This window comes from Mastigoproctus giganteus, chromosome 13 (assembly GCF_048544385.1).
Source record: "Mastigoproctus giganteus isolate SK-2022 chromosome 13, ASM4854438v1, whole genome shotgun sequence".
In the NCBI taxonomy this organism is placed as follows: domain Eukaryota; kingdom Metazoa; phylum Arthropoda; class Arachnida; order Uropygi; family Thelyphonidae; genus Mastigoproctus; species Mastigoproctus giganteus.
Window position 1 is genome coordinate 151,960,240 of NC_143587.1, and position 18,909 is coordinate 151,979,148.

At 37.0% G+C, this 18,909-nt stretch overlaps 1 protein-coding gene across 1 annotated transcript in view; it reads left to right on the plus strand.

Moving 5' to 3' along the window:
* The window catches only part of ari-2 (E3 ubiquitin-protein ligase ari-2), a 301,405-nt gene that overhangs the window by 159,665 nt on the left and 122,831 nt on the right, over positions 1-18,909 (plus strand). The window contains exon 7 of the mRNA XM_090388043.1: positions 16,869-16,986. Coding sequence (XP_090244169.1) covers positions 16,869-16,986 — 118 coding nt within the window. The remainder of the gene's footprint in view (positions 1-16,868; positions 16,987-18,909) is intronic.

Below are 18,909 nucleotides of genomic sequence, written 5' to 3' on the forward strand. Positions count from 1 at the left end.
ATTGTATTGTCATTTTACCAGAATACTTGCATAATATTTTTATATAGTTACAAATCTGGGCAATTTACTACCAGTTGCATGGTATTAGGTTTCAAAAATCCAAGGTCTAAGTCCCAGACTGCCAGATTTATGAGTACTTTACTGTGTATAGTATATATATATATGAATGAATTGCAGAATGTAGAATTATATTTTTGGCATAATTGCCTACCAGTTTTTTAAAGCTTTTGCTTAGTTCATAAAAAAAAATAATAAAATAAAAAAATCGCTGTACTTAAGTAATTCTGCAACTTTAAAATTAGGATTTAGAGTATTAGAATTATGATTTCAGATTTCTACTTCAAGTTGATTTACATTTTAGTTTTTGCCATTTGTATATTTGTTTCCTTTGTTATTACTTTCAGAGTCAAGAGTCACAGGTTTGGTACTGTATTTACTTAATGAATATATGTAAGTATTTTCTTCTGAGTTAGAGTACCTATTTTCTAAGAAACATTCCTTTGAATGTCATATATATGCTTAACTAACACTTCATTTTTGATTACTTTCAATTATGTAGAACAGCCTTTTCTTGTAGCTTTAATGGCATTAAACAAATGAGAAAAAAAAAATTTTATTCATTCAAAAAAATGCACAGTTTTTTCTTATTTTATTTATGTATTTTTAAGAATTCGTGTATGAGACAGATTAAAAGTAATGCTTCTTATTGCATAACTTGAAACGATAGGTATAAATCAAGAAGGGTTTTAAAAAAATGTACTTTTAGATTAAAAAAAAGTTATCTTTAATTTATCATTTTTATAGACATGCATTGTGTGACTTGATATATTTTGTCCAGTGTTTTTGTATGCTATTCAAGTAAATTCTTTCAGCTGGGAGGGCAGGTGAAAAGTCTGTTTGAAGGGTTTTTAACTTCAGCATCGGAGCTCTGGAAATAAGTTGGGGAAGGGGTGTATATTGGATTAAAGTAGGATATGGAAAAACTTCAAATCCCAGTGATAAAATTCTTGCCATAGTTGCATAGTTGTGTGTTCATGTGGAAGCAACATAGTTGTATTGACATGTCTTACTCATATGGTTCTTTTTTGTGTTTGTCCAATGTCTCAATGCACTGGACTGAATTGTGGTTCCTAAAAAAAGAAAAAAGAGAAATGAAAGAGAAAAAAATTAGCAGTTAGAAACTCGATAATTGTATGTTGTTTGAAGTGTTCAAAGATGCTTTCATTTAGAATAATATAGCTTGTAAACAAATAGACATAGAAATACTACCACATATGTACATAGAAACTAAGTGGCATTACTCTTTGGTCCTCTTCATAATGAAAGTTTTGAGGTTTTATACACAGAATGGTTTTTAAGTACAGGGTAGTTATCTGGCTGCATGTAGTTTGCAAACCACGAATTGCCAATAGATGAAATTTTGAATATACGGTATATAGACCATGTGGAAAAGGAAGGCACTACAAAGAAAACAAAGTGCACTTGACATTGCATGCAATTAGTGTACAAAGTAAATATGACATTCATCGTAGATGCAGTAAAAGCAGATGCAGCCACTGAAGCAATCAAAAGGCTGCAAATGAAAGACTGCAATTAAAGTGCTTTTATCTGAAAGCAACAGTTAAGCCTTAGCTGTACTTCAGGAGTATTACTGTGTGAAAAACTTAAAAGGAGGACTCCTTTCCCATAATTTGTTATACAAAATAATGAAGAAATAGGTACTTTGTCTTTAGCTTTCTAGCAGAGAATGTCACCTGATTGCGATAGCTATTAAAAATTCAAATCAATTCAAATCAATCACTTGTTTGCTAGTAGTGCCAGAGCAGTATTGAGACAACTAGATATTCCATGTATAACAGTCTGAAAAATGTTTCATTCCCTTCTGCACTACAAAATTGATGTTGTTCTCCCCTGAACTCCACATTATCCTAACTACGCAAGTTTTTACCATACAATTGCTGACTAGGATGAAGGTGGTAACCTACCTACTTGAAACATTTTATGGACTGATGCGGCTCACTTCTGTGGTAATGTGAATACCATAATTGTTAATCATGGCAAACACTGCCTTCATGTTTTATTGACTAAGTTCCTTTCCAGTGCCCATATGTTACTGTTTGGTGTGAGTTCATAGCAAACTTCATAATCACAGACCATTCTGCTTTGAGAAAGTTTAATTTTATAGTCTTGAAATACTATATACGGTCGTGTTATGGGTTAGCGTTACTGTAGTCTTTCATAACATTGTATGATCTAGCCTTCTGAGAGAGAGTTTTTATGAGAACATAGCTCCACCACAGCTTCCTTCACTGGTTAAACATTTGCTTTCAGCCTCATTTCATTATAACTGCTTAATTGCCCTGCATTTTGCAATACCTGGTCACACCTTAATTGCTAACTTTGGATTTATGGGGATATCTCTAATATGGATGGTAATGATGAGGAGACTGGTAGTAGTTGTTAAAGGCAGAGGAACAGGTTTTAATTTCAGGCAAGGAGATTATGACAATTTAAGGTGCTACATAGCCTCTATCAACTGGGTAGATAGCTCACAGAGTGAATACATTAGAATTATGGTATAACTTTAAAGCTGTACACAGAAGCCTTGAAACTGAATATATCATTAGGAAAATAATAGCACAAAGAGGATTCCAAGGTCGACAAATAATGATGATAAATTAATCTAGCCAGTTTAATAGATCAGAAAAAGATGGCATGGAAAAGTTAGTGATAAAAGGTCCAGAAGCTTATAATAGTTAGATTTATCTGTAACAATATCATAGAAAATGTTAGCAAAGGCAGGTTATGAGAAACTGGCTTAGGGCAAAGAATTGGGACAAGGAGTTTTTCTTCATATTTGAATACTAAGAGGGAAACAGTGAAGCAGATCTCTCGCATAATGACGAGGGAAAATTATAGATAACACTGGTTGGCATCAATTTCCTCCCTGAAATAATTTTGACAGATTCTCATAGGAAATATGTTCAAACATGCAGATATGTGCTTAAATTTTTCTCATCACCCTCAGTTTTCAAATATTGTAGGTTAATGACTGAAAACCAAGACCAGTATTTGGCTTAATCATCTTTTCCATCTATTTTATCTGTTTATTTTTTCTGTTGAGCATTCAGGAGCTTTCTACTACATTTGAGAATGTTCCAGCATGTTCTAGAATGTTGTGTGGAAGAAAGCTCAGGAAAAGTTCTCTAGAAACTTCTCTTCCAGTATATGTACAAGCGGGTTCTGCGCCAAGCAAGCATTTTTGTATTTCAAAAAGTGTTTCAGAGAGCAAGTGGTGGACTAAATGAACAAGTGTTATGGGCATTAGTGCACATAACACTTGTGAGAAAAACCTATGAACATCTGTTGCTCAGAAATCAAGATGAAGTATGGGTTCCAAAGATTTTCAGTAGCTCATGTTCTCAGTTTGTTTATTTTTTCATTAAATTTATTTCTCAGGTCCTTGTCCTCTATTTGTTTCTCAGGTCCTTGTTCTCTGTCAATCCTTTGCATGGCATGTTTCTTACTTGTGTCAATATTTTTTAGTTTTAGCTTGATTTTTATTACTACTGGGTTGTGATCTGTATTAATATCTGCTCCTGGCATGGTCTTTTCCTGTATGACAGTGTTTCTGAAATGTTTATTTATTGAGACATAGTCAATTTGGTTTCTCATGACATCTCCAGGACTCCATATATACAGCCTTCTTTGTGGTTGTTGAAAAAATGTGTTCATTACACAGAGCTCATTTTCTCTGCCGAACTGTACCAGATGTTTCCCCCTATTGTTTCTTGTGCCTAGTCCATTTCCTACTGTTCTCATTTCTTCAGCTCCTTCTACTTTAGCATTCATACTCCTACAACAGTGGTCACTTCTCCATGTTTTGTCATATTCAAAGCTTCTCATATTTGCTCATAAAACTGGTCCACCTCATAATCAGTATAACTTGCTGTTGGGTCATATATTTTTGTCAGAAGGCTTCCCTCTTAATTTTATCATCATTATTGTGTTTGAAATGGACCACTTACCTATTACAGATTTTGCAATCTCCTTTTTCATTATTATTTCAATCCATTTTTGTGTTCTGTTCTACTTGAAAACATTTTGAAATATTCCTGAGTCTGCACACCTTGTTTCTGCTATTCCTAATATATCAAGATTCATATTTTTAATTTATTTTATTGTTGTCTACTTTTCCTTGTGCATAAAGTGTTCTGATGTTCCATGTACCTATCTTTAAACATCTGTTCCTAGTTTTCAGCTTTCCACGTGATTACAACCTTCTTTTAGGATTTGGTTGTCTTCATCATTATTGCCTCTAATAATATTTGTAAAACAATAAGAGAAGTTTACCTCAAACGAAAAAGTCGAAAAACTTACATTAGAGTAACAAATAATTTAAAAATAATTAAAAATCAATTTAACACAATTAAAAATCAATTTAACGCAATTAAAAATAAGAAAATTAATTAAAAGAATTTAACGAAAAAAATTGCAAAATGATTTTACTTCCTGAAGCTGACAATGCTTTTCGATCGCACGTCGTGATCACAGGAATGAAAATTACCGAATAGGGGTGAGTATGAAACTTAAAAATAGGGATTATTTGTCTTCGCGCATGCTCGTGAAAGCCCACGAATCGGAAATGAGATATGGTCGACGAACATTAACCGAATTTTTGTGTAATTTAATTTCTACGGTTTCTGCAAATAATAGTCGTGTATAATTACTTTGGACACTAAGTATTTTGGCCTCGTTAAATAAAAAAATGTTTTTCGTTAATGGCATGAAAGGCTAATTCTGACGCTGCTGAACGAGAAGCACGAACTGAGGCCGCATGTTGATTAACACTAATATTCAAAGGAAAATGCGTTGAACCCTGGTAAGACAAGTTGCAATCACCGCAAGAAATATTGTATACCAGGTCATTAATTTGTGTTGCGAACGAGGAACAACATCGTTCTGATGTTTGCTAGGGTCAATTTAATTCAAAAAATTTCGGGCATAAAACAACTAGCACTTGCCACATCGCATAATATCATTAAACTTGCCTTAAAATCTCGATATACTAATAAACAAAAATACCTTTCCCAGGTTAGGAAGCTTGGCAATATTATTTAAAAAATTATCTACATCCTAACGATTGGTCTGTATTGAAGACCTCCATAGATTTATGACAGGAAGCACAGGCCTCAGATATAAAATCTCGTTCGCAACACAAATTAATGACCTGGTATACAACATTTCTTGCGGTGATTGCGACTTGTCTTACCAGTGTTTTCCTTTGAATATTCATGTTAATCAACATGGGGTCGAAAAGCGTTGTCAGCTTCAGGAAGGAAAATCGTTTTGCAATTTTTTTTGTTAAATTCTTTTAATTAATTTTCTTATTTTTAATTGTGTTAAATTGAGTTTTATTGTGTTAAATTGATTTTTAATTATTTTTAAATTATTTGGTACGTAAGTTTTTAGATTTTTTTTCGTTTTAATTTCTGGAGAGAGTATCATACGGAAGTGTTCTACGTACCGTATTGAGATAAACTCCTCTTATTTTACAAATATTGATATCAACGTAGAACTTATTGAGTATTACAGCTCTGGTTCATACTATCTATCTCTAATAATACTAATAATGAACTGATGCATTCTTTCCTGTAATGTTTGGCAATTCCACTTGCATGTCTTAGTATATTATATTGACTATAGGAATGAATACCATGGTGAGGCCCTAATTTCTTCTATGATTTATGCTGTTAACCTGGGATTGGTTCTTCGGCCTTTAAGGGCAATTCTCACCCTTGGGAAAAGAGTGCCCTCCTTCACAAGCTCATGTGTGTTTATCCTGACATTCACTCGGTCCCCAAAGCTGCATTACACTTTAGTGTTTCCATCTTCAACCACATTGAGGTGCAGTTAGGATTTTCCTTTCATAGAATTTGAGAACATAGGCATTTCTCAAATTCTCTAGTACAGGCAACCCCTATATAACATGGTTTCACTCTAACATGGTTAGAGAATTGTGGAAAACCTCGCATAACATGGTATTTTGAGCATTTGTATGGGGAAAACTCTGCTATTACGTTGTATGTAATTTTTCAACATATCCATTCTTCTTTAGTGAATCCTCCTTGTTTAATCGCTAGTCATTATGCAAAAAAAAAAAAATATTGGGAAATCCCCATATTTTATTTTGTTCGGAAATCCCCATATTAGGTTTTGTGCTATTGAAATTGTGCTTGTTGAACTTGTGGAAAAATCTGGATTACGAAGTTTTATTAGTATTGGATAACACGCCAAGCCATCCAAAAGAATTAGAAGTCATTCAAACATTGAAGCAAAGTTCCTACCACCTAATACAACTTCTTTAATTCAGCCGTTAGATCAAGACATTATATCTACCTCTAAAATACATTACATCAGAAAATCGTTACTATGAATTTTGGAAAAAAATTGATTCCGAATCTATTGAAGTAATGGAGGCATGGAAACAGTTTTCAGTTGTGGACTGTGTCGGCTGTATTGCTCAAAGAAGTAAAACTGTCAACATTAAATTTGTGTTGGAAAAATGTATGGCCAGAGGATACTAAACTGAATACTAAACGGATTCAGTCCGATAGTAGAACTTAGTAAATCGGTAGGAGGGGAAGGTGTTGGTGATATGACTACTGAAGCCCTCCATTGGTAGAATTGCTGTCCCCCCTCACACTGGGTGGAAAAGATCTGAGTTTGAATACTGTCGATGATGGGAGGAATTTTTGTCTTTTTCACAACGTGGCTGAGTTAATCCGTCTCAGGCAAGGGTAGGTAGCATGGTTTTTCGTCCACCAAAACAGAAATTTGATCTCAGAATACTAGCAGTTTATAGACAATATATATGAAGCAACATGGCCTTAGTCACCGGTGCTCCTAAAAAAAAAAAAAAAAAAAAAAAAGATATGGTTACTGAAGACGTTCAAAAATTACTAGTAGTAAAAAGGGCTGGTGAAGCTGATTTGGTGGAAATGGCATCGGAGGTAAACTAAATCAATTCAGAGGATGATAGAGCAGATGACAATTCTGAACTTCAAATTTTACATAAAAAAAAGCATACATAAAGTTAGCCAAGCAATTAGAATCTTAGTGTGGATTGTATGGGCTGCAGATTCTTTGACTGAAAAGAGCCCAAAGTTCAAAAGGGAGCTTCAGAAATCTTAGTTCCGTTTGAAATTTACAAAGATATATTAAGCAAAAGAACACGAACCCAGATTATGATTTTTTAAAGAGAGTGGAAATACACGAAATCTGGAATGGTGTATTTTTGTTAGCTTTTGGAATGTAACCCTCCCCCCCTCTCTTTTTGATCTGGTTCTTAGTCCCGTATGGTGTCTTGTCAATGATATACAGGAATTTTTCTAGCAGGGATAAGAAGGTGATTATTCCCTTGTATAAGGCAATGGTCAGGCCACACCTTGAGTACTGTATACAGGTCTGGAGGCCTCATTTCAAGAAGGATGTAGAGCTGCTGGAACGAGTACAGAGAAGGGCAACAAGATTAGTGAATGAAACAAAGGGTTGCTCTTATGAAGAAAGGCTTAAGTTTTGCAAATTACAGTGTCTGGAGACTAGGCACCGGCGAGGTGATCTGATAGAGGTGTACAAAGCCTTGAATGGTTTGAGCATGCTCAAAGCTGATGGGATACTGCCTCTTGCTCAGAATAATCACCTGAGAGGGCATAAATTCAAATTGAGGAAAGACAGATATAGGATAGATGTGCGGAAATTTGCCTTTAGCCAGCAGGTAGTTGGTTGGTGGAACAGACTTCCATCCCTTGTTGTGGAAGTTGATAGCCTAAATAAATTTAAGGCTCAGCCTGACAGGTATTTCGAATGAACGGAGGGGTGAAATGGAAGTGTTTTTTTTTTTTTTTTTTTTATTTGGCTGATGCTGCATAAGCTTGCTTTCTTGCATCATATGCCTCTACTAATGCTAATAACACGGTTTCTCACTACACGAGACAGGAACCAAACTACCGTGTTATATGAGGGTTACCTGTACTTTAGAGACAGGTAAGAAATATAGATGGTGAAATGTTTCCATGTCATGTTCAGATTATGAATGAAAGTGAGGTTGCAAAATGTTATTACAATGATAGATTGATCCCTTCGTGCAGTGAACTGAGAAGAGAAGTTTGGAATCAAGACATTTAAAAATTTAATCTTAATATAAGAGATTATTTCTCCATATTTAATTTTTAATAAGTGTATTTGGTATTAGTCTTGTTTAAGTCTTACAGTTTAACAGTTAACTAAAAGTAATTGTTAAATTGATATTAATATGATCATTATTTAAAAAATGAAGGTGTAACTGTTATAAGTTGAGTGGTCAAGAGCAGGAGTGCAGTAGTACGTGCTCTTTGAGTGTGTTTTTCAAAGAGCATGTGCTACTGCGCTCAAGTTTTTTTTTTTTTTTTTTTTTTTTTTTTGTAGACTGGGGTTCAAGCCCCTGAGTGCTAAATATGGTTGATCTGCCAACCCACACTGGACCAGCATGGCAGATTATGGTCCATTTCCTTCAACATGAATTGTTGGGGAGGCTTCCATCCTGCAGCGGATTGATAATGGCTGCATTTTCCCTTTACCTAAGTGAAATTTACATATATTTTGTAAGGGATCGGAATTAAGTACACAAGTGTAATTTAAAGGGTATGCCATGGAATAGTCAATAAGTGAAACAAGTTTTTTTTTTTTTTTTTTTGTTGCAGTTCCAAAGTTGTGCTACTACCATGTCTGCCAACCTGTTACTCCATTAACCATAATTCCATTTAATTAACAGAATATCATCCAATAAATTGTTGTTGGACAAGCCTTGCTATCCTGCATAATAACATGTCACAAGATGTCATGACCGACAGAGGAATTTGTCATTGATAATTCACCTATGAGATACAGCCTTTTTCTTTGTACTTGCTGGCACACACCTTTCTCTAACCGATAGTTATCCTTTTTCCTATGTAGGATGACCTAAAATTACAACTTGATATACTGTTCGATGTAATTGCATATCTGAAAATGTGAATAGATTCTCTAGAGCAGGGGTGGCTAACGAGTCGATCGCGGATTTAATTTCGGTCGATCATGACGAATTTTAAATATACAGGCCTCCCTCGATGTTTGCACCTTGTGCAATGAAATTTTTGAGGTGGTAGATCGCGACACATTTTGAAGGAAAAAAGTAGATCACATCACAGATTAAGTTGGCCACTCCTGCTCTAGAGGAAATTGGAATTGGGGATCCAAGTGTTTGAGTCTATACCAAGCAATGTTCTTCCAAATCAAGGTGTATGATGAGCCAAGTGGGTACTTAACATTTAAAGCATAAGCAAACTGATAATTTGGTTAAGAAATATAGTCATACTGAAAAAAATGTTGTGACAAGGGACAAAATGTTCTTGTGTCTGCAATTCTAGCCAGACACAATACGAGAGTATATATGATGAAAGCCTGCAGATTAATCTAGACTTCAGTTACAGTGAAACCTTTATGGGGGAAATTTTTTCTCAGCACGGCCTACCTTAGTTAGTAGAAATTTGTTTTGTAAAGATGAAAATCATTTAATCAAAGATGAAAATAATGTAAGGGTTTTATTACAGTCATTGAGGAAGGGTTCAGGAAACCTAATTGTGTGTGGGGAGGGGGGGTGGATTAGGAGAGCCATTGGAATGATGCAGGATAATGATATAGGTAAAAATTGCACTTGCACCTTCCCTGTAAGTATTTGTATGCGACCTGTAATTACCCTGCACACAGAAAGACTGAAATAAGTTAAAAAATCAAAAACTAGGATTTTGTGTTTAAGCATCTGTAAGGGGCATTAGGGTTGTAAAAGGCCAAAAGATACGTGTTTTTTTTTTTTGGCTGATGCTGTATAAGCTTACTTTCTTGCATCATATACCTCTGCTAATGCCAGGCTTGTTATAAAATGAATCTGAATATAAAATATATAAAATTATATAGATAATAAAATTATATAAATTTAAATGATATGATATAAAAGTCATAAAATGAATTTTGAACTTTTGATTAAATTAATCAATGCAAATATAATGGGACTAACAGAGACATAGTGCCATCCAGAGATAGGGGATGAAGAATTTAATTATGTGGAATACAAAGTATTCAAGAGGGAGAGGGGAGAGTTGGAGGAAGGGGTGGTCATGCTTATTACTCTAAAAGCAGTCAGACTGTATCCAGAGTCAGATCAAGTTTAGATGGACATTGAGTTTTTATGGTGCAAGATTACATGTGGTAGAGGGAAGTTGATAGTCAGGGTATGTTACAGACCAAATGATTCTAAGGAGTAGGACAAAAATCTGTATAGGCAACTTGATTGGACAAGTTACACTTGCCAAAGTGTGATTGCCTCATTATGGGTGACTTCAATCTATCCCTTATAGATTGGAAATCATGGGTGAGCAATCTAGATTACTTAGAAATTCAAGCATGTTGGAGAAAGTACAAGGGGCTATAATATCCTTGATGTGGTTCTTACCGAGGATTCATACTGTATCCACTGTAATTCATACTGTAATTTGACAATGCAGGAACCAATAATGGGTAATGATGACTACAATGTCATAAAATGGGTAGTGTCCAAAGAGATTTTCTGTAGCTAAAGTGAAGGGGAGAGACTAACATTAAAGTATTTCCTGGCTTCTATTAACTGGAGAGACAGAGATAAGCTGCTGGATACGAATAGCGTATATTCAAGAGATTTACCCTGGAAGTTACCAATCTGCTTATTCCAGGACAGAAGTTAAGAGTTGCAGCCTCTTGTGTGTAATATTGAATTACACTGGGCGGACAGAAATCATGGTATACCTACCTAGTAATGAGTAGCCCCACCTTTCGCCCGTATAAGAGCAGTCACACAGCAACTCATTGGGGCCACTAGTTATGAAAGCATTCCACCGGTATTTCCATCACATTCCTGGGTGGAGGATCCAAAGCTTGAACAGACCTTTCCACAGCATCCCAGGGATTGTGCAAGGCTCAAGGGGTAGAATTTTTTTCAGCCTGGACTGTACTTGTTAACAGGAGAGATTGCTTCTACAGGGATGGGATACACTTAAATAGAAAGGGTGCAAGAATTTTTGCTGATGCTGTCGAGGCAGTGTTAGGTGGGTCGGAAAACTGCTAGTTGGGGGGGATACAAGGACTAATAGATTAACAGTAGCCAGTGGCAGAGGTGGAAGTGATTCTTGCACTGCTTCTGTTGAAATGAGCAGAAGTCTGAAAAACAAGATGCAGGATATTTCAGAGACTGCTGGTAGTCATTGCGGTACAAGTAAACACATGGGTTGTGTTAGGGTAGCTAAGAATAGAAACAGGTGCATGTATACCTGCGTGTACACCAATGCTAGGAGTTTGGTAAATAAATTTGATGAATTTGAGGTATTGCTCAAAACATCAAAGGCAGATATTGTTGGGATATCAGAGACGTGGTGTCACACAGATATAAGTAATGCGGAACTGGAATTTGGGGAATACAATGTGTATAGAAAGGATAGACAGGACAGGAGGGGAGGAGGGGTTATGCTATTAATTAAGAAACACATAAAGTCCAAGGAAGTGAAGCCAGTCGACATCGATGGACAGGGCAGTGTCGAGTCAGTTTGGTGTGACATAAGCATAGGGAAATCAAAATTGAGAGTAGGAGTGTGCTATAGGCCTAATGACTCTGATGAGTATAATAAGATATTGTACAGGGAAATAGAGTGGGCCAGTAAATCAGAGAGTCTTATAATGGGGGACTTTAATTTCCCAGATATTGACTGGAATTTGTGGGTTGGTCACTCAAACACTAGCAAGGCTTTTGTGGATTTATTGGATGATTGTTTTCTACATCAGCATGTTCGTGAGGCAACAAGAGGGAGCAATACTCTTGATCGGATTATCAGTAGTGATTCTTCATGCATTAAGAACCTGCAGATAAATGAACCACTAGGTGGCAGTGATCACAGTGTGTTGAAGTGGGATTTACTCAAGGAGGTAACTACCATCAGAGGTAAAGGGAAGGGTTTTTGTTTTCGTAAAGGCGACTATGATGGTCTGAGACAGTTTTTAAATTCTATACAGTGGGACCAACTGATGTCGTTACCAACAGCAAACTCAAAATGGGAAGCATTCAAGGAACTAATCTTGGAGGCTACCAGGCTTTACATACCAACTAAGAAATATTGTTCAAGGTTTAGGCCTAAATGGTTGTCAGATGAACTAATGAGACATGTGGCAGAGAAGAAAAATGCATGGGATACATACAAATTAATGGGTGACATGGAAGCCTATGATAGATATAAGTTGGTCTGTAACCAAGTCACAAAGGAGATTAGGCAGGCAAAGGCAGACTATGAAAAATCCTTGGCAAAGGATGCAAAGAAAAACAGAAAAGAGTTCTTTACATACTTGAACTCGAAAAGGAAAGGGATGAATCAGATTGGTCCACTGGATATTGATGGTTCAACAGTTGAGGATCCTGCTCAGGTGGCTAACAATCTAAACGAGTATTTTGCATCTACATTCACGCATGAGGAGTTATTCAGGAAGGAGAATGATGTAGGTAAAGTAAACATTGGCAGTGAGCTGGATGATTTTGTAATAACTGAGAGGAAAGTGGAGGAGAGATTGTTGAGGATAAACATAAAAAAGGCACCTGGGGTGGATGGGATCTATCCAGTTATATTAAAGGAGGCAGCAAAGGAAGTATGCAAACCCCTAGCCATAATTATGAGAGCTTCTTTGGACTCAGGGGAGGTACCCATAGACTGGAGATGTGCAAATGTAACCCCAATTCACAAAGGAGGATCAAAGGCTGACACAAGTAATTATAGACCTGTTAGTTTAACTTCTGTTCCAGGTAAATTAATGGAGGCACTGGTTAAAGAAGCACTGCAGGATCATCTAGACAAGAATTCAGTTATAGCTCAGACGCAGCATGGTTTTGTTAAGGGCAGGTCTTGCCTGACCAATTTGATTGGATACTATGATGTAGTCACAAAAGAACTGGATGCAGGGAATAACTTTGATATTATATATTTGGATCTTAGAAAGGCTTTTGATACTGTTGCACATGGAAGACTGCTGCACAAATTGGAGCAGTGTGGCATTGGAGGCAAATTGCTGCTATGGATAAGGGGATGGTTGAGTGGCAGAAGACAGAGAGTGGTAATCAATGGACACTGCTCAACGTGGACTAATGTTATTAGTGGAGTTCCTCAAGGTTCAGTGTTGGGTCCGTTGTTGTTTTCGGTGTTTATGAATGATATTGATGATGGGATATCAAGTTTAATGTCCAAGTTTGCAGATGATACAAAGGTTGGCAGGGTCGTTAAGGACAATACTGACGCTATGCTGCTGCAACAGGATCTGGAAAGGTTGAACAGATGGGCTGAGAGGTGGCAAATGAGGTTTAACATCGACAAATGTAAAGTGCTGCATATGGGAAACAGTAACCCCAGAGCAACGTATCAACTCTGCGGTACTACACTGACAGTGGTGGAGAATGAAAAGGACCTGGGGGTAATTGTGCAGGCAGATATGAAGTTCTCTGAGCAGTGCAGACGAGCTGCAAGAGTAGCTCATGTTGTCTTGTCAATGATATACAGGAATATTTCTAGCAGGGATAAGGAGGTGATTATTCCCTTGTATAAGGCAATGGTAAGGCCACATCTTGAGTACTGTATACAGGTCTGGAGGCCTCATTTCAAGAAGGATGTAGAGCTGCTGGAACGGGTACAGAGAAGGGCAACAAGATTAGTAAATGGAACAAAGGGTTGCTCTTACGAAGAAAGGCTTAAGTTTTGCAAATTACAGAGTTTGGAGACTAGGCACCGGCGAGGTGATCTGATAGAGGTGTATAAGGCTTTGAATGGTTTGAGCATGCTCAATGCCAATGGGATTCTTCATCTTTCTCAGAATAATCACCTCAGAGGGCATAAATTCAAATTGAGGAAGGACGGATGTCGGATAGATGTGCGGAAATTTGCCTTTGGCCAGCGGGTGGTTGGTTGGTGGAACCGACTTCCATCACTTGTTGTTGAAGTTGATAGCCTAAACAAATTTAAAGCTCAACTGGACAGGTATTTCGAACGAACGGAGGGGTGAAATGGGAGTGGGTTTTTTTTTTTTTTTTTTTTTGGCTGATGCTGAATAAGCTTGCTTTCTTGCATCATATGCCTCTGCTAATGCTAATGCTAATTCCTGGGTGGAGGATCCAAAGCTTGAACAGACCTTTCCACAGCATCCCAAAGGTGCTCCACGAGGTTCATGTTCAGTGAACGGCGAGACCATTCCATGGTGGTAAAATCTGCAGAATGCTCTTCGAACCATGTTCTAGTTACCACAGCTCTGTTGGTGCACAATGACCATGAAGGGATTCAGATGGTCTACAAGGGTGGACACATGATCTGGACCATTCAGAAATGCGTCTAGATGTACCAGCAGTCCCAACATGTACAGTTGAAAACTCCCAAGACCATCACCGACTGTCCACCTGCTTGAACAGTTCCTTGTTGACACGGCGAGTGCATAGCTTCGTGCGGGTTCTGCCCGTTATGCATCCTCCTGCCCACTCAAAATAACTGGAAAAGGACTCATCAGACCAGAAGACCTGTCTCCAATCATCCAAGGTCCAGCACCAATGCTTCTTTCACCCAGTTGAGGCGTAGAGTCCTGTGTCATGGTGTTAGTAATGAGACTCTGTTGGATCGGCAGCTTCCATAACCTATTGTGGCTAATGATCGCCTGGTGGAGATGTTTCTGGCACCTCCCTCGTTGAAGTCGGCAGTGATTTGTGCCACTATCGTTCTCCAATTGGCTGAAACAATGTGAGACAGACATTGATGGCCATGTTCATCCACCACCTTTCTCACCCACAGCATTCCACAATGAGATGTTATTCCAGAAATGGCGTATTCACAATACACTCTTGATATTGTTGAATGGGAATAGTGCAATTTCTGTACCACCTCCGCCGATAGAGTGACCCGTGCGTCGAACACCCACTATCATTCCTCTTTCAAAGTCGGTTAACTCACAATGTTTATTCATACTGACATTTAATTACCATCTACACGAATACAGTGATGCAGTGTACCTATATACCTGTGAAGCGGTGGGTTCATCCACTAGTGAGATGGGTGACAGCGTCACATTGTCCAGGAACCAGTTATCCCATGAATTCTGTCTTTTCAGTGTATATGAGTATTATAACTGTATATGTAACAAAACCACTGATGGGTGAAAATTGAATGTGAAAAATCACTAGAAAAGAGCTAAACGTGGAGACAAAGAATTCTTTTTGTATATGAATCAGATAAGCCTCTTACTTGATTTAATTTGAAAAGTCATAGAAAGCCCAGAGAAGTGGCAGTTGAGTTGAATTGCAATGATCTTTACAGTTGAAAGACCATTTCAGCCATGAACAATCACTGACAGGTAATCTAGACTACTGTAAATTAGGTGAGATGTATTCTAACTGACATTATTTACCTTGATAAAGGTAAATAATTAGTTAAAGCATTTGAAATGGTTCCCCATGAAAGGCTGTTATATAAACTGGAACAGACTGCGGTTAATGGCAAAATCCTTTGTTAGATCAAGGGCTAGCTAAAAGAGAGGAAACAGTGAGTAGTCATAAATGAACATACCTCAATGTGGACTAGTATTGCAAGTGGAGTCTCTCAGGGATCAGTTTTGGGGCCACTTCTGTTAATTTTCTGTAATATCATTGATGAGGAATAGCAAGGGAAGTTCTCAAAGTTTGCTTATGATTAAAAAAAAAAAAAAAAAAAAAAAGGTAGGAAGGGTGGTTAACAACTGGAACCAGGCCATTTTGTTTCAAAATATCTTAGATCAGTTGCATATGGTCTGAAAAATGGCAACTGAAGTTTAATACTTATAAATATAAGGTTTTGTACCTTGGGAACAAAAATTTCGGAGTTACTTAAAAGCTGGGCGGGGAGTTAAAGTAGTCCAGGACAAAAAAAAAGACAGGATTAATGATTCAATCAGACATGTAATTTTCCCACAGGTACAAAAGGGAGCTAGGAAGATGCATGGTTTTTTTCCCCTAATATACAGGACCTACAGAAGTGGGGAAACCACTTCCTTCAGGTGGGCCACACTTGAAGAAAGCCATCATCTAGAAAGGGTTCAGAGAAGACAATTAGATTGATGAGGGCTGCCAGTCAATGTCCATATGAACAGCTTACCTGAAAAGTTCGAACTGGAACCAGACAGGCATTTTTCGGCATTGGGAAAAGTATGAATGGTGTAAATTGCACTGGCAAGTCAATGCAAGTGTAATATGAAATTCATCAAAAATTCTAAAATTCTCCCTCTTTCTTTCTATTCCCATTACTGGCTAAGTATGTAGCAAATACCATTTCTGGTCACATAATTTATAAAAAAAAAAAAAAAAATATATCGAATAAATAGGTAAAGATTTCTTTTCCAGGCTGACCTTGGCTGTCCAGATAATAAATGGGAATTTATTCGTTGAGATAAGATTTATTTTATTTTTTTTGCCTTGATTTAAAGTTTGCCCTCCTGTGTTCCATTACCAGTGATTGCCATGGAGGAAGATTCTCTTTTACATATAAATGTAAAAGAATGATTATTTGTTGGTGTGGACAGGAAGTGACAGTTGTATGAAATTAGGGATGATCACAACTTTCAAATTGTGTGTGTGTGTGTGTGGTAATATAAAGATAATTTTTAGAATAAGATAATTTGCCCACTGTGATGCTTGATCCTTTTTGTAATTGAGATGTGATTTTATTTTGACATCCTTATAGAATGTTTGTATCAGATTAGCCTTTTTTTCCCCTTAGTTTTAAATGTGGTACTGATTATCATGCACCTACAGACTGTGAAACAATTAAAAAGTGGCTCACAAAATGTGCAGATGATTCAGAAACAGCCAACTACATATCTGCTCATACAAAAGATGTAAGTATCCTGTTTTTTTTTTTTTTTTTTTATGATAAGTCGCTAATGTATTTAATTAGATCGTTTATGTCAGTAGTATGAAAGTGTTACTATTATGAGATTTGGATATTGCCATTCATGTAATTAATTTCAGATGATAGTAGACATCTGATTAGTGATGCTTCAGACTACATAACAGACCTTCTGTTACTGTAGAACATTAATATGATACAAATGTTTTAAGAGCATACCCCTTCTGTTTAGCCATCTGTTGCATTTTTCTTTTTTTTTTTTTTCTCTTTTTTGCCACTTCAGTAAGTTACAGGCATTCAGGATGGCAGTAGATTTTTGGAATTAGGGATGTGGAAGGAAAGAAAGGGTGGATGGGTGAGTAGGGTTCCCCCTCTACTTCTCCACAGTACCTCCAAACCTAAAAGGTTGCTGAAACCACTTATTTGTATAATACAATTAAAAAAGGATATTGCATGGTAGCTTAAACTTATTCTCCTCTTGTTCTGTGTTGTTTTGGTGAATGTGCAAATTTATAAAATTTTATTTGCTGCCACAGTTCATAATTTTACATAAATTATCAAACTGCTGAACTTTCTTCTGCAGCTGATTCTCCATTTAATACTTAATTTTTTTTATTAATGAAGATGTTTCGTTTCGTATTCAGGTTAGTGAGATTGATGCTAATTTCTTACATTCTTTACACCATAATAAAATCATGTATTATTCAGCAGTGCATTACAGCACCTTTACTGCAGCCTTGTTCAAGATTGTTACGGGTGCTACAATGTATTGCTTAACAATAAACGATATTGTCATGGCATAGAGAATTAAGTAATTATTGTGTCCACAAAGAAAATGACTCATTTGAAGTCTCCATTAAAGCAAATCTGAGCTTTTATGTCTGTTATCATGTTGCCATGACCTGATCAAATTAGGAGACACGATGTATGGGAATGGAACTGTTGCACCACTTGTATAATAATAACATATTATAATAAATTCTTGGCACAGAACAAGCAAAACAAATTTTAATAGTTAAATGCAAAAATAGAAATTATATATAAAATGTGATAAGATGTATTCACACAACTCTTCAGTTGTGTGGATACAACTGAAGAGTTGTGTGGAAGAGGTTATACAAAGGGTACTAGGAAAGTTTTGCAATATGACGCAACAATGAATCACAGGAAGCTGCTTGTTGCTGCATGTTGAGACATGTTCATACGTGCATAGTAGCCGCCGCGCCAAGTCGATGGGCTCAGTTATTCATTAGTAGTGAGAGTGTAAAGTGTTTGCGATGGCATCGTGGTCACGAAATGAGATAAGGACAGTTTTGCGGTATAATTTCGTGCGTGGTTTAACCATAGACCAGTGCTTAGAAGAAATGACTCTTGCACTAGATGATGATTGTCCACATCGTACAACGATATTCAGGTGGTATAGAGAATTCCAAAGGGGAAATTTCACTCTGGAGGATTCTGAGAGGCCGGGAAGGCCACGAACGTCAGTTACGGAGGAAAACATTACTGCTGTGAGGAAAATGCTTGACCAAAACAGGCGAGTGACCTACCAACAGATAGAGGATACTTTGGGCCTAAATGCACCAGCAATTCGTTCGATTCTGCAAGATCATTTGCACGTGAAGAAATTTTGTTCTCTCTGGGTGCCGCATCAACTGACTGAAGAGCAGATGACACGACGTGTGACTTGGTGCCGGGAGATGTTAAAAAAGTTTGATAAGGGACAATCTCGGTATGTGAACAACATCGTGACAGGTGACGAGACTTGGATGTACTATTACGATCTGCCGACCAAGGCTCAAAACAAAGTTTGGGTCTTTGATGATGACGACACACCCGTAATTGTCAGAAAATCCCGATCTGTAAAGAAGAAAATGATAGCTGTATTTTTCAAATCGAGTGGAATTGTGGA